The sequence below is a fragment of the Gymnogyps californianus genome, chromosome Z, assembly GCF_018139145.2.
Source record: "Gymnogyps californianus isolate 813 chromosome Z, ASM1813914v2, whole genome shotgun sequence".
NCBI lineage: Eukaryota > Metazoa > Chordata > Aves > Accipitriformes > Cathartidae > Gymnogyps > Gymnogyps californianus.
Genome location: NC_059500.1, coordinates 71,186,586 through 71,198,359, shown reverse-complemented (window position 1 = coordinate 71,198,359; position 11,774 = coordinate 71,186,586). Strand labels below are relative to the sequence as shown.

Genomic DNA, 11,774 nt, shown 5'->3' with positions numbered 1-11,774 from the left:
TTACCTAATCCTAGACTCCAGCATCTTTGAATTCACCCTAATAGCTTCTAAAAGAAAATTCCATGCCAGGAAAAAGAGGACACCTCAATCAAAAGAGAGGATCCCTCAATCAGGATGAAGTTAGGAGAAGATTTAAGAGTTATTGGTGAGGTGCAGTATAAGAAATAATGCATAAAACATTTCTTTGCCTAGTGACACTGTCATCCTTGTCCCTCACATGTACTTTTCCAGCTTCTCTGTTCCCCCTCAGGTATACAAATAAACAAATTCCTGCAAAATCAGAAAAGGGAAAAGGATGGAAATCATAGGAACCATTCTACCTATAGCCCCATGCTATTCTACTATGACTGACATTTCATACTCCCCTGTGAAAGAAATGCCTCATGTCTCTCAAGGAATAACAGTTCTTTCTAAATACTAACAGGGGTACAACATGTTAAGGACCTTCTGCTATTTCTGATGACCGTGATGGACCTGTTTCTAAATGTAAACAAAATGCATTCCTTTGGAGCAAGGACAGAATCTCCTTATGGCTATGAAGAAAACATGCAAAAATCTCTTAAAAATGTCAGAAGCAAGGAGTAACATTTTTGGAGACATCTTCATCACTTAAGGGTCTAAGTAGTGACTTCCGATCACCTGCTCCCAATGGCAAGCTTAGGTGTTGGGGCTCTAACAGATCCATGTTCTGGCAGTATGATTTTTTGAGCCTGACAGGTATCTTGTTTGCTTGTGCCACCAGTGGAAACAGATGGGCACCCTGCAAGAGTTGCACAGTGTCTACATTAGAGAACTGTCTATCCAATAATTACATATGGAATTTATGCATATTAGTAGTGCAACTCAGTATTCCCACGTGATGAATTTGTAACTGCCTGTAGTCAAGGTGCTTAAAAAACGGGAGTCAGAAGACTTTGTCTGCACAGACACCTGACACAGGTCTGCCAACATACAGGAAAGCCCCAAATCCATGGTTGAGATCTGTTAGCAAAGCAGGAAGAGGTAGTGGCAACAGTTTGACATTATGTTACTTGTTGCAGAACACGCCCGGGACACCAACCTATAGGGTGCTAGGTCCTCTTTACCCGCAGGGCTGAGGTACAACTCGATGCCTACCAGGAGACCATGTTCCCTTACTAGGCTATTCTAGATGCCTGGCTAAGGGGAATTCTCTGTCCTGTTTGTTGAAGCAGATCTACCACACAGCAAAGAATGTAAAGTTTACAAGTCCGAGGAGAGGAAAAACGGAAGGGGAGAGTCATGCAACTGTCTGAGGCCAGTGGCATTTCCCTCAGAAGGGAGCACTCTTGGTCCAATCATTCACACATTGCCATATCAGCATTTTTCATTGTTTTATTTGTTAAATTATTTGGTGAGAAAATTTTTCATATGCGTAATAAAGAATTCTGCTGATCTTTCCTCAGCTAGGTATTACAAAGACAACTGGAGGCAAACATAGTTACAGTACTTAGCAGAGAAAAGAATTAGCAGTGAAAGAAATGGAAGAAGAGATTTGCTTGACTTTGGTCAGCCTAGAAGTTTGCTGTCTAGTCTAAATTCATCTCCTCAGCTCACTCTGTAGTCAGTGGGAAAAGGTAAATACTTGCCAGAAAGTTATTGATCCCATCCACTCTCAAAATCTGTTTAAAGATGAATTGTTCTGTTTCTTTCCACTTAGATTTACAGAGCAATTTATTGGTAAAAATATCCAAGCTGTAACTGGTGAAATATGATCTGATAAAAATATCGGGTACAGCAACTTATTCTTTATGGACTTTATGAAATTAATATTAATATCGCTACTTGAAAGTAAAGCAATTCAATTAAGAATTTAAAAAATACTGGAATAAATGTCTATACTGAATTTGTAAAATGGTAGAAATATCTCTACTACCTTATACAGTGTCCTTATACAGCATTAACATCCTGTGGATGTTACAGTGAAGAATTCTGTGTAAAAAATTCTTACAAAAATGTCTTGCAAACATATAGAATCACTTTAATGTTCATAACGCTTCACTTATTACATATATTATATTTGCTTTCTTCTTCAGTCTCTAGCACTAAAGAATTCTTATCTGTTTTTTCATGTCTTTTACAGTGTCATGAAATATATAGCATAATCTAGGGAACTGTGTTAGTTCAGTTTAACAAGAAGGAAATTGCCTATATTAAGAAAACAAAAAACTATCATTGTTTTTTTTGAGACAAAACAGGTAGAATGGAATGAAATACAATGCACACATACTTTCTAATTGTATTTCTTGTAATGAAATGGTCACTGAGAACTTACGCTTCTTAACATTTATGTAGTCTTAAGGAGAGGTAATCTCTGAAACTGAGTTAAATCAACAGAAAGAAGACAACTTATTCACACACATCCTTCAATGAAAATGAAAGCATGAAAACGAAAGATTTAAACAAATGCTCTTAAATATGCAGGATCTGATCTCTTGCATCCAAATGGACATTTCTGTGCTGATATTTAAAACTGACCTCACTCTGTTCAAAACCCATGAGGTACATTTTCCTTCCTGTTTTGGAAATAGGAGTTCCAGGGACAGGCATGTGTAAGATGTGAATGTCTGCAGGCAAAGTGGGACTTGGATACCAGTAACTGAAATGTATGCAAAACTAAAACCTCGTGGCTCTGAGAATAATAGAAGAGATTAAGATAAGCAGGAAATGCTAGATGTCATCGAAAAAGCACTTGAAAGGGATTGTTAGAACTGCTGTCAATAACTGGACATAAATGAAGGACAGATGCTTAAACTAAAATGTCAAGAAAAAACAGCACCTGACACTCGTATCTCAGAATCTGTTTGCTGGCTGCCATCTGAATATTTGTATCAGAAGTCTCTGCAAATCAAAATAAATATTTAACTTGTAAATCTGTGCTCCTACACTGCTTTGACATTCCCTTTCCCCTCTTTTTTTTTTTTTTCCCCTAAAAGAACAAAGAGTTCTTATCATCAATAATTCTGGAAAGGAATCAAGCTCCATCCAGTTTTCAAGTTACCAGAAACTCTTTGTAAAGTCCATAGAGACTATTTAGGAATTACAGAGGGAATGTTTGATTATCTGGGAGCAATCCAGGGAGTTCTCAGAGCTAACAATTTTCCCATTTCCTAATCAGAAAAAAGGTATTTGTGAGAAAATGTTGTATAAGAGCATCATGCTTTGTTTAGAGCACCGAATGCTACTGAAATGTAGTTAAACAATAATGGGAACAAGCACGGTAAACTGCAATCTGTTTGCCTAAAGGGGAAAAAAGACTTGTTTCCTTAAGGAAACAGGCAGTCATAGCTGTTACTCATACATGACTTGATTCTTGTTGAATAGTGGTTAAAAGGAAGAGTTTACAGTAGAAGAACAGTATGTTACTCAGTTGCAGAGGGAAACTAATGCTATGAGCAACAACTCAAACATGCCTACTGTAGTCCTTCTATTAGAAAATTGAACGTAATTGGCATCTCCTGTATCCACTGTAGCAGTTTGGCACAAGCAAGTGAATTCGCCTCAGAAATATGACTTGCCTTTTGCTAAGACGGAAGAGCTTTTAAGTCTGACAGCTGTTTCTGCCTTGCTTTCCGCAAACGTGACCCCAGCCTTGTTGTGAGCTGTATTAACAGCTTCTAGAGAAGGATTAAGTCAGCAGCTTGCCCCTTATATCTTGTTTTAGTTGCATTCTTCCCTTTGAGGAGCCTACATTTTTTTTATGTTGAAGAAAGCTGGCAAAACTGGTGTGTAAATCTTGACCTGCAAATTTCCTAGTGAGGTAGTTGTTACAGCTGATCAAGAATCAGTGTTTTACATAAAGTTAACCACTGCATAATAAATATCTTAGTAAACACATTATGCTTCAAGCCATTAGTAACTACCTAAGCGCTGATGTGAAGGGACTCAACTTTCACTTACTCAAGGAACAACTAGTATCTCAATACTTCTACTCATTTCTACTGAAATATACTGAAGAAACCTTTAGGTAAAGCTTGACAATATTAAAATTTCTTAATCCTCAGCCTTTTGGCAAAAGAGTGTTCCACCGCTATAAAGATGTGTAGATACTTGATCTGGCAAAATCTTGTATTTTAACAGTAGTAAGTCAAAATACTAAAAGGAATTACCCTCTTCTACCTGAAAAGGGGTATCTGTAACAGATGAAAGTTATAGTCAGCATGAAAATAACCTCCCCATAGTACAATTTTCATTGCTTACAAGAAAATACTCTGAAAGGATTACAGCATTCCCAGGAAAATTTCTGCTTACCAGATCCACTGCTGCTCACTTGAGTTATTTTTTCATCATCTTCATCATCACTATCACAGTTTAATGGCTGAAAAGCTATTTCTGACTCTGTGTCTACTTGATTAGCATCTGGCTCTTGCTTAGCAAAGCTTCGCAATGCCACAAGGCGGTGATGTATTGCTGCATACAGGTATCCAGTGTCTTTTGAGCTTGCCTGCAGAACATAAAATGCATACAGTCCAAACTAACCGAGAAAAATCTCTGTTTTTCACAGAAAAGCTGACTGAGAAAATTTCAAAAGTAACGGAAGAGCTGTATTTTGTCCTTTTTAATCACAACAATCCATTTAAGATACACACTTAATAATTCATTTCAGAAAATAAATTTAAATACAAATAATGTCAAGTTTCTTTAAGTGGCCTGAGTTTTATAATATGTAGCTGTTGATTATTTTCTCTATAGTTACAAGAAACATAAGCTTAAAAATTATTTCCCCTGAAGAGTGGCTCAGTTTGTACTGAGTACTTGATATTCCATACAATTCCTGAATGTGATTCTAGAAGTAAGAAAGCACTGAAATGTTAATATATGTATTGCATTTTGGTTTACAGAATAAATAAGAATTTTAAAACCTAATGACAAAAAGTTATTTGTGATTATAAAATTTAAAGATACCATGAATTCTGCTGCTATTGTTGAACAGAAGATCAGCATCATCAAGAAGGGCATTGAGAACTAGGCAAGGCAGCACTTTGCCAGTACATAAAACCTTCGAGCAGCCATGTCCTGACTACTGTGTTCCATTCCGGTCATCGCATCTCAAGGATATAGTACAATCAAAGATGGTAAAGAGAAAGGCACCAAAAATGATAAAGGGTGCGGTGCATCTCCTTATGAGGAGTTGAGACTTTTCAGTCTGAAGAGAAGGATGAGAAGGGGGTGTAACTAACGTTTTCAAAATTACAGAAGTGGTGGATAAACTCAATATGGTATGGCTGTTCGTCAGACCACACAATAAATGCACCAGGGTACGCTTAATGAAAGCAGCAGAGGATCAGCGTAAAAGAAAGTGTTGCTTCACAGAGTGAGTAAGAACTTCTAGCATGTGCTGTCTCAGGAGAGAGTGGGGACAGAGAGTATAAACTAAAAACAACAGGCCAAAAATATCGTAATAAAAGTTTTAGAAAAGGAATTAGAAAAATTCAGGTACAATCATTTCATAAAATAGATAGCCAAGGAAACAAGTAGGGGTGCATGCTCTCACATCCCTGATACAACACTTATGGATGCTGGGGGTCAGTGAGGTGAACAGACCATACTAAGTGGCCATGTTTGCCTGTGCTTCCTAAAAGCACTGCATTTGGGCACTGTCAGAAGTGCCAGTAGAGCACTTATGTTCTTACGAAGCAGATCATGTACCAGAGGGTAACTGAATGCATATGGTCTTCTGTAGCCCAGTTCTCCACTTCTGTGCATCATGTGGAGTAATTTCTATCTGTATCACTTGCAATAGGAAGAAATATGTCTTGTTTGGATTGGAATGACAGATTTCAGTGTGTACAGGTGGAAAAGCTATGCGAATTGGGAAGCAGCAGCAGATCAGGGTTGCCTTCTGTGCTACCCAGACTTGCAGCAGCAAAGTTCTCTCCCTACAGCCATGCAAAGAAGAAAGCAATTCAGAGTTGTTCAGGTGTCTCAACTGCAAAAGCAATTCTCAGTGGACAAATCTGAGCTCTCAAGATAACACAGCTTTTCAGGAAACAGGGTCATAAATATGAAAAAGGCGGCTACTCAGTGTGATCATTTCTATCTGTACCTTTCTACTTATTCATTCAAAAGCCAGAGTTCCTCTGTCACTTCAATCTAATATGAACTCCAGCTTCTGCCAAGAGGGGTGGACTCACCTCCATACATCCTCTGACTCTTCATTTCTGCCCTCTCCATTAGGGCAATCACAGGGTGAATAAAATCAAGCTAAAAGACTAACCTAGCAAAACCAAAAAACCCTACCCAGATCGGTTCTCTGATCTGCCTCACTCATAGCTGTACAAATTCCAATGCCACCAGAAGTCAGGAGGGAGAAACAAGCATGAGGGGAGGGGGCAGGGTCAGCCCTCTGTGCAAACCTGGGTGAATACTACAGGACCAACCTAATGGAGTCTTGTGGACTGCCTCCTTTGTAGTCAGCATCATATGACTCTTCCCCCTCACTCATGAGAAGCCATTTGGATAATATCCCTGAACCAAATGTATCATTCATGTGACATGGTAAAAACAAATTTAAATGGCAGTTAAAAATACCTGCTGGTGCCTTGGAGGAGTAGGCTCCACTGACTACTAGAGCAGCCTGATTTACATGGCAAGGCTTTGGTGATGCCTGATGGGTGTCTCACGCATTGATCAATTTGCCTTCCACACTCAAGAGTCTCAGTGTTAGTTTGGCTGGATACCAGCCATAGGGATGGATACCAGCTGCTTCAGTGACGACTGTAGAAGCAGCTTCCTGCAACCCTTGCCACACACATACAGCTGTCATATACCTTGGTTTCCTAATACACATCTTTTTTTACTGTCCAGAAGTGCCAGGACAGAATTTAAGGAATGTTTACATCTATATACACTAGAAAAACTGCGTAGCACATCTGGAAATCTAGGATACTTCTAATTCTCACATGCAGACCAGCTGTGCAGCATAGCTGTAGTTAAGTCAATCACTGTTTGGAAGTGGTAGACTTACAGTGCTTGCATATACAGTGCATGGTGCTTTACTTGTGTATGAGATGTGACACTTCCTGGAAGTGGTGATTTATTTTTCTTGCCCAGGAGGCTGAACCCTTCCCAGAAGGGTCTACTGGGGAAACCAGAGACATTCTTAAACTCACGTGGATGCTCTCACTTCCCAACCTAGGACATATGTGCTATTTATTTGCAAGTAAGTCCACCACATTTCCATCCTTAGCTTATCAGCCCTTGCTAGAGAAAACCAGGATTCCCAAGAGTACTGTCTTACATAAGGTGACATCGCAAAATCTATGTTCTCCTCATCTGAGAAATGGAGGTCCTACACTGGATGGATTATTGCAAGCACTGTGTCGAGAACCATGGCAGAAAGCTGCTGCCTTGTACCAAAGTAACTTATGAATATGTAACTACCTGTATAGAAATTCTTACAGTGTTCCTTCTGTAAGAAAGTAATTGCTGCATATGACTGGAATGATATCCAATCCATCCGTGGTATGTGAACCAGAGTCTGGAAACATCTCTCCTAAGGCCATATCCCATCTTCCCACCTTTTTTTTGAAATACCAAGGGCTAGCACTTCTAACTCATTTCATAATAAAAGCTGTGTAACAGCTAAGCTAAGCATAGCCTGACAGAGCATAAAAGGCCATTTGCTAAAACCAAAGCCTCAGCAAGTCTTCAGAATCCTAGATGACATGGGGATTTGGGTGGGGTTTTTATCTCTTGCTCACCTGAATTAGAAATACTTGAACAGAGTGGTCCTCTTGGTCTGTTGCAGTGAAGCACAGGCTCTTTCTGTTTGCTCTTTTTATAACCATTTGATCCCAGAGTCGGGTGTTGAGAATCAGTCGCAAGCTGCCTTGATTTCGCATAACTAAAATAAGAAGGTTTCTATGAGAAGGCATTGGAACCATCTTCATTTTTACTCAGCAGTTTTCTCTAGCACTTGTATACAGCTCATATTTTCATGAATTATTCTTTTTAATTTGGTCTAAAACCTGACATGGTGAGATTTTTTTTTTAATTATTTTTTTAAATACCAAAAAATGCTAAAATACCATATATTAATTTCTTTCAATATGTCTGGCATACAAAGCAAATACTCTGCTGAAACTGTGCACTACAGTACAAAAAATGACAGCACAGTAAGAACAACGTTCCAGAAGTGTCATGAAACAGTGCTCCTGGAAAAGCAGAATCGACAAAGAGCAAACTGTCAGACTGGTGACTGAGCTAAAGATACATTGCAGTAGAAATACACAGAAGCTAACGACATATGCAAGCATGAGTGTACAAACTGAGTGAAAAATGCCCACTGCCTCAGTCCGTAACACAGCTAACTTTACCAGGCAATGTTAAAAAGACTCTCAGCAACTTGACTTAAATAAAACTAGCTACTCAGTTTTAAATGTTCTGAAATAAACTTATTCTGGCCAGCAATAGTACAAGTTATTTAGTGTTCTGTGTATGTGTAACTTCATTATTTAATTCTTACTTAGTCTTGACTGCAACATTCCACGTTTATTGCTAGAAGTGTCATTAAGCCTCAGGGATCCTCTGCCTCTTTCAATCCAGGTTAAAGCAAGCTTATTAAATACAAAGAGCTTGCAGTTGATCTGAAAGAGAAATACATGATGGGAATTGCCAGCCAATGTTAATTTTATTGGCTCTAAAACTTTATGTTTTTAAACCTTTTGATACAGCTTTTAATACATTGTTGTGGTTTAACCCCAGCTGGCAACTAAGCACCACGCAGCCGCTCGCTCACTCCCTCCACCCAGTGGGATGGGGGAGAGAATCGGAAAAAAAACACCTCATGGGTTGACATAAAGACAGTTTAATAGGACAGAAAGGAAGAAAAGTAATAATAATTATAATAATAATTACAATAAAATGACAATACTAAAAGAATTAGAATATACAAAACAAGTGACGCACAATGCAATTGCTCACCACTCACTGACCAATGCCCAGTTAGTTCCTGAGCAGTGATCTGCCCCTCCCAGCCATTTCCCCCCAGTTTATATACTGGGCATGACGTCATATGGTATGGAATATCCCTTTGGCCAGTTTGACTCAGCTGTCCTGGCTGTGTCCCCTCCCAGCTTGTTGTGCCCCTCCAGCCTTCTTGCTGGCTGGGCATGAGAAGCTGAAAAGTCCTTGACTTAGGAAAAACACTAATTAGCAACAACTAAAACCATCAGTGTGTTATCAGCATTATTCTCACACTAGATCCAAAACACAGCACTGTACCAGCTACTAGGAAGAAAATTAACTCTATCCCAGGCAAAACCAGGACATACATCCATATGCATGTTTATAAAGATAGATATATAGATACATCACCATTATTACTTAAAATGAAACGGCGTCTAGATCTGTGCTAAACTTTCTGCTAGTCATGGAAAACATTCAGCATGAATCCCAGTTTACTTTTTCAATTATTTCATCTTCATTAACTCTTCATCTGTGATATCCGCTAACACAGCTGAATTTGTTGCAAGTGTTCTACAATCTTATTCCCTCACTCATTAGAAACATTATGCAGCCCAGGATACCAGTACCACTACTAGGAGAGTACTACTCCAAAGAGAGTAAAACTTCCATGTTCTGACAAGACAGAAGATATAATCAATGATAAAATAATGTAACTTTCAATGTTAAGATTTTTAAAATCATATACATCATTGCTATTTTCTGAGAAAATAACATTTTGAAGATGAAGAATAGTAAGATATGTCCTGCCAGGCCAGAAAGATAATTGATATTTTAGATGAACTATAAAACTAATTACTTTGACAACACATTGCTTTTTTCCAAAAAAAGTTTTGTCATAAAAAAATCTTTACTCAAATCACTTCGACTTTTGAAGTTTTAGTTACTGCTGGTATGCTGTGTAGATGCTTATAAAATACAACTGTAGAATGAAGTTCTGAAGCAGACACTTACTGAAAGGGACTATAAAATGAACAAACATAAGATGAAAAAGAAAATATCAGCCTACAGAAAAATGGGTTAGCAGAGGCATATCTTTAAAAAGTGAAAATTTAAAATATAAACTGAGGTTATTTTCAGATTGCTGCAATCTGTAATAGATCTAGATGTTCTTTTCAACAATAAAACTGCTCACCATCAAGGCTTTATGAAATACACACCTGTAATACATTGTGTTCTGCTTCTTCTCCAGTTATAACTTCAACTTTATCTAACAGAATTTTCTCCACTGGCTTGGAAATACAGGCAGCTGCTGATTCAGTTAGTGTTGCATTCCTCAACAAAGCTATTTCTGTAGGGGGGGAAAAAAAAGGAGATCCTTTCTGTACAGGGAGTGCTTTCAGGACAACAAAACTAGCACATAGGATGGCCTGTGACTTCAGTAATCCCTGTGGTGTCTGATACTATTTAGTGGTATTAGTAAGTTTTTGGCCAAAGCAGTAAATAGAAGAGAAAAAGAAAAAGGCTGGAATGCTGCAAAATGTCTCACGTGTTTAGGCTCATTTTCAATTGAACAGGGCTCTCTGCAGTTGCAGAGGTTTGCCCCAAGGGACAACTTGCAGGAACAAGCCCTAAATAATTAGAAGTTGATTTTCCAAATGAAACTGGTCTGTCATATTGCTGTGCAGATTAATAAATAATGAAAGACACATGTCCCAATATTCAGAATAGTAATACATATACAATGAATATTTGACAGGAACATGAAAGGACAAGATTTGAAAGGAACAACATTGTTACAATATTTTGTATGCTTGCATCATCTATATATGTTTTCCATAGGCTTTAATTTTTTTATTTACTTGTAAGAATGTTCATACAAAGTAAGAGGATCCAATATATCCATTAGTAAGGAGGGGTGCAAAATTTGGCAAGAGGGCTCAAGATAGGGGTCTACTTGGGATTCCCTCACAGCCTAGGTTTACATGGCTTGCCTAGTAGGAAAGCTTACACCAAAATCACAAACAACCCCTGAAATCTGTTTGTATAGAAGTTTCCATCCTACAATTAGGATACAAATATGGCAAAGTAATTTATATGAGCAGTCACAAAATAAAAGCAGCATACAGCTTAAAATTGTAGTTCAAAAATACGGTCCAAAAGGCATTCACAAAGTTCACTGCATTTTTTTTCAAATAATAAATAGTAATAACCTGTAATAAATAATAATAATGATCTGTAAAACTCTATCCTTTCCTGAGTAACTTAGACCATTCATTCTGAAGTTAGTCCAGTTCAAATGTCATAAACCAAACTGTAGATGTTTTCTGAACACAGATTTTGGCACATACTGCAAGTGTATTAGTGACTGGGTAACTTGAGAACAGATGAAAATTATTGACCACCACTCATTTGACATCCTCTAAAATACAGTGAAACATAATAATAAAGCTAACTGTACTTGTTTGCTTACTTCTTTGTGGACTGACACGAAAAGATTCTATGTACATGGATGTTATTTCTCCTTTGTATGAATCAGCTTCATTACACGGCTTGGGATGCTTTTCAGGACTCTAGAAAAAAACAGGGGAAATAAGAATTCCTATTTAAACAAAATGGCTATGTTACTTCATATCAAATAGAACATTGAATCATTTAATGCATGCTAGGCTGAAGATTAGCAATTGTAGTATCTTCAGGGTAAAAACTGACCCAGATGATACAATTTCAGTCTCTAGTGGAAGTAATTTTATTATCATAAAATCAGTACATCATTCTTCCACCAAGAAGAATGGCCTCTTTGTATGGATCCTGGACTAGGATTTAAATCCACTGAAGGACTTGGATGT

At 37.9% G+C, this 11,774-nt stretch overlaps 1 protein-coding gene across 1 annotated transcript in view; it reads right to left on the bottom strand.

Annotated features, from left to right (window-relative positions):
* RANBP3L (RAN binding protein 3 like) overlaps positions 1-11,774 on the bottom strand; it is a 33,036-nt gene continuing 21,262 nt past the window's right edge. The window contains exons 10-15 of the mRNA XM_050913437.1: positions 11,399-11,498; positions 10,146-10,276; positions 8,486-8,606; positions 7,722-7,864; positions 4,270-4,462; positions 1-83 (exon numbers count right to left, since the gene is read on the bottom strand). Coding sequence (XP_050769394.1) covers positions 1-83; positions 4,270-4,462; positions 7,722-7,864; positions 8,486-8,606; positions 10,146-10,276; positions 11,399-11,498 — 771 coding nt within the window. The remainder of the gene's footprint in view (positions 84-4,269; positions 4,463-7,721; positions 7,865-8,485; positions 8,607-10,145; positions 10,277-11,398; positions 11,499-11,774) is intronic.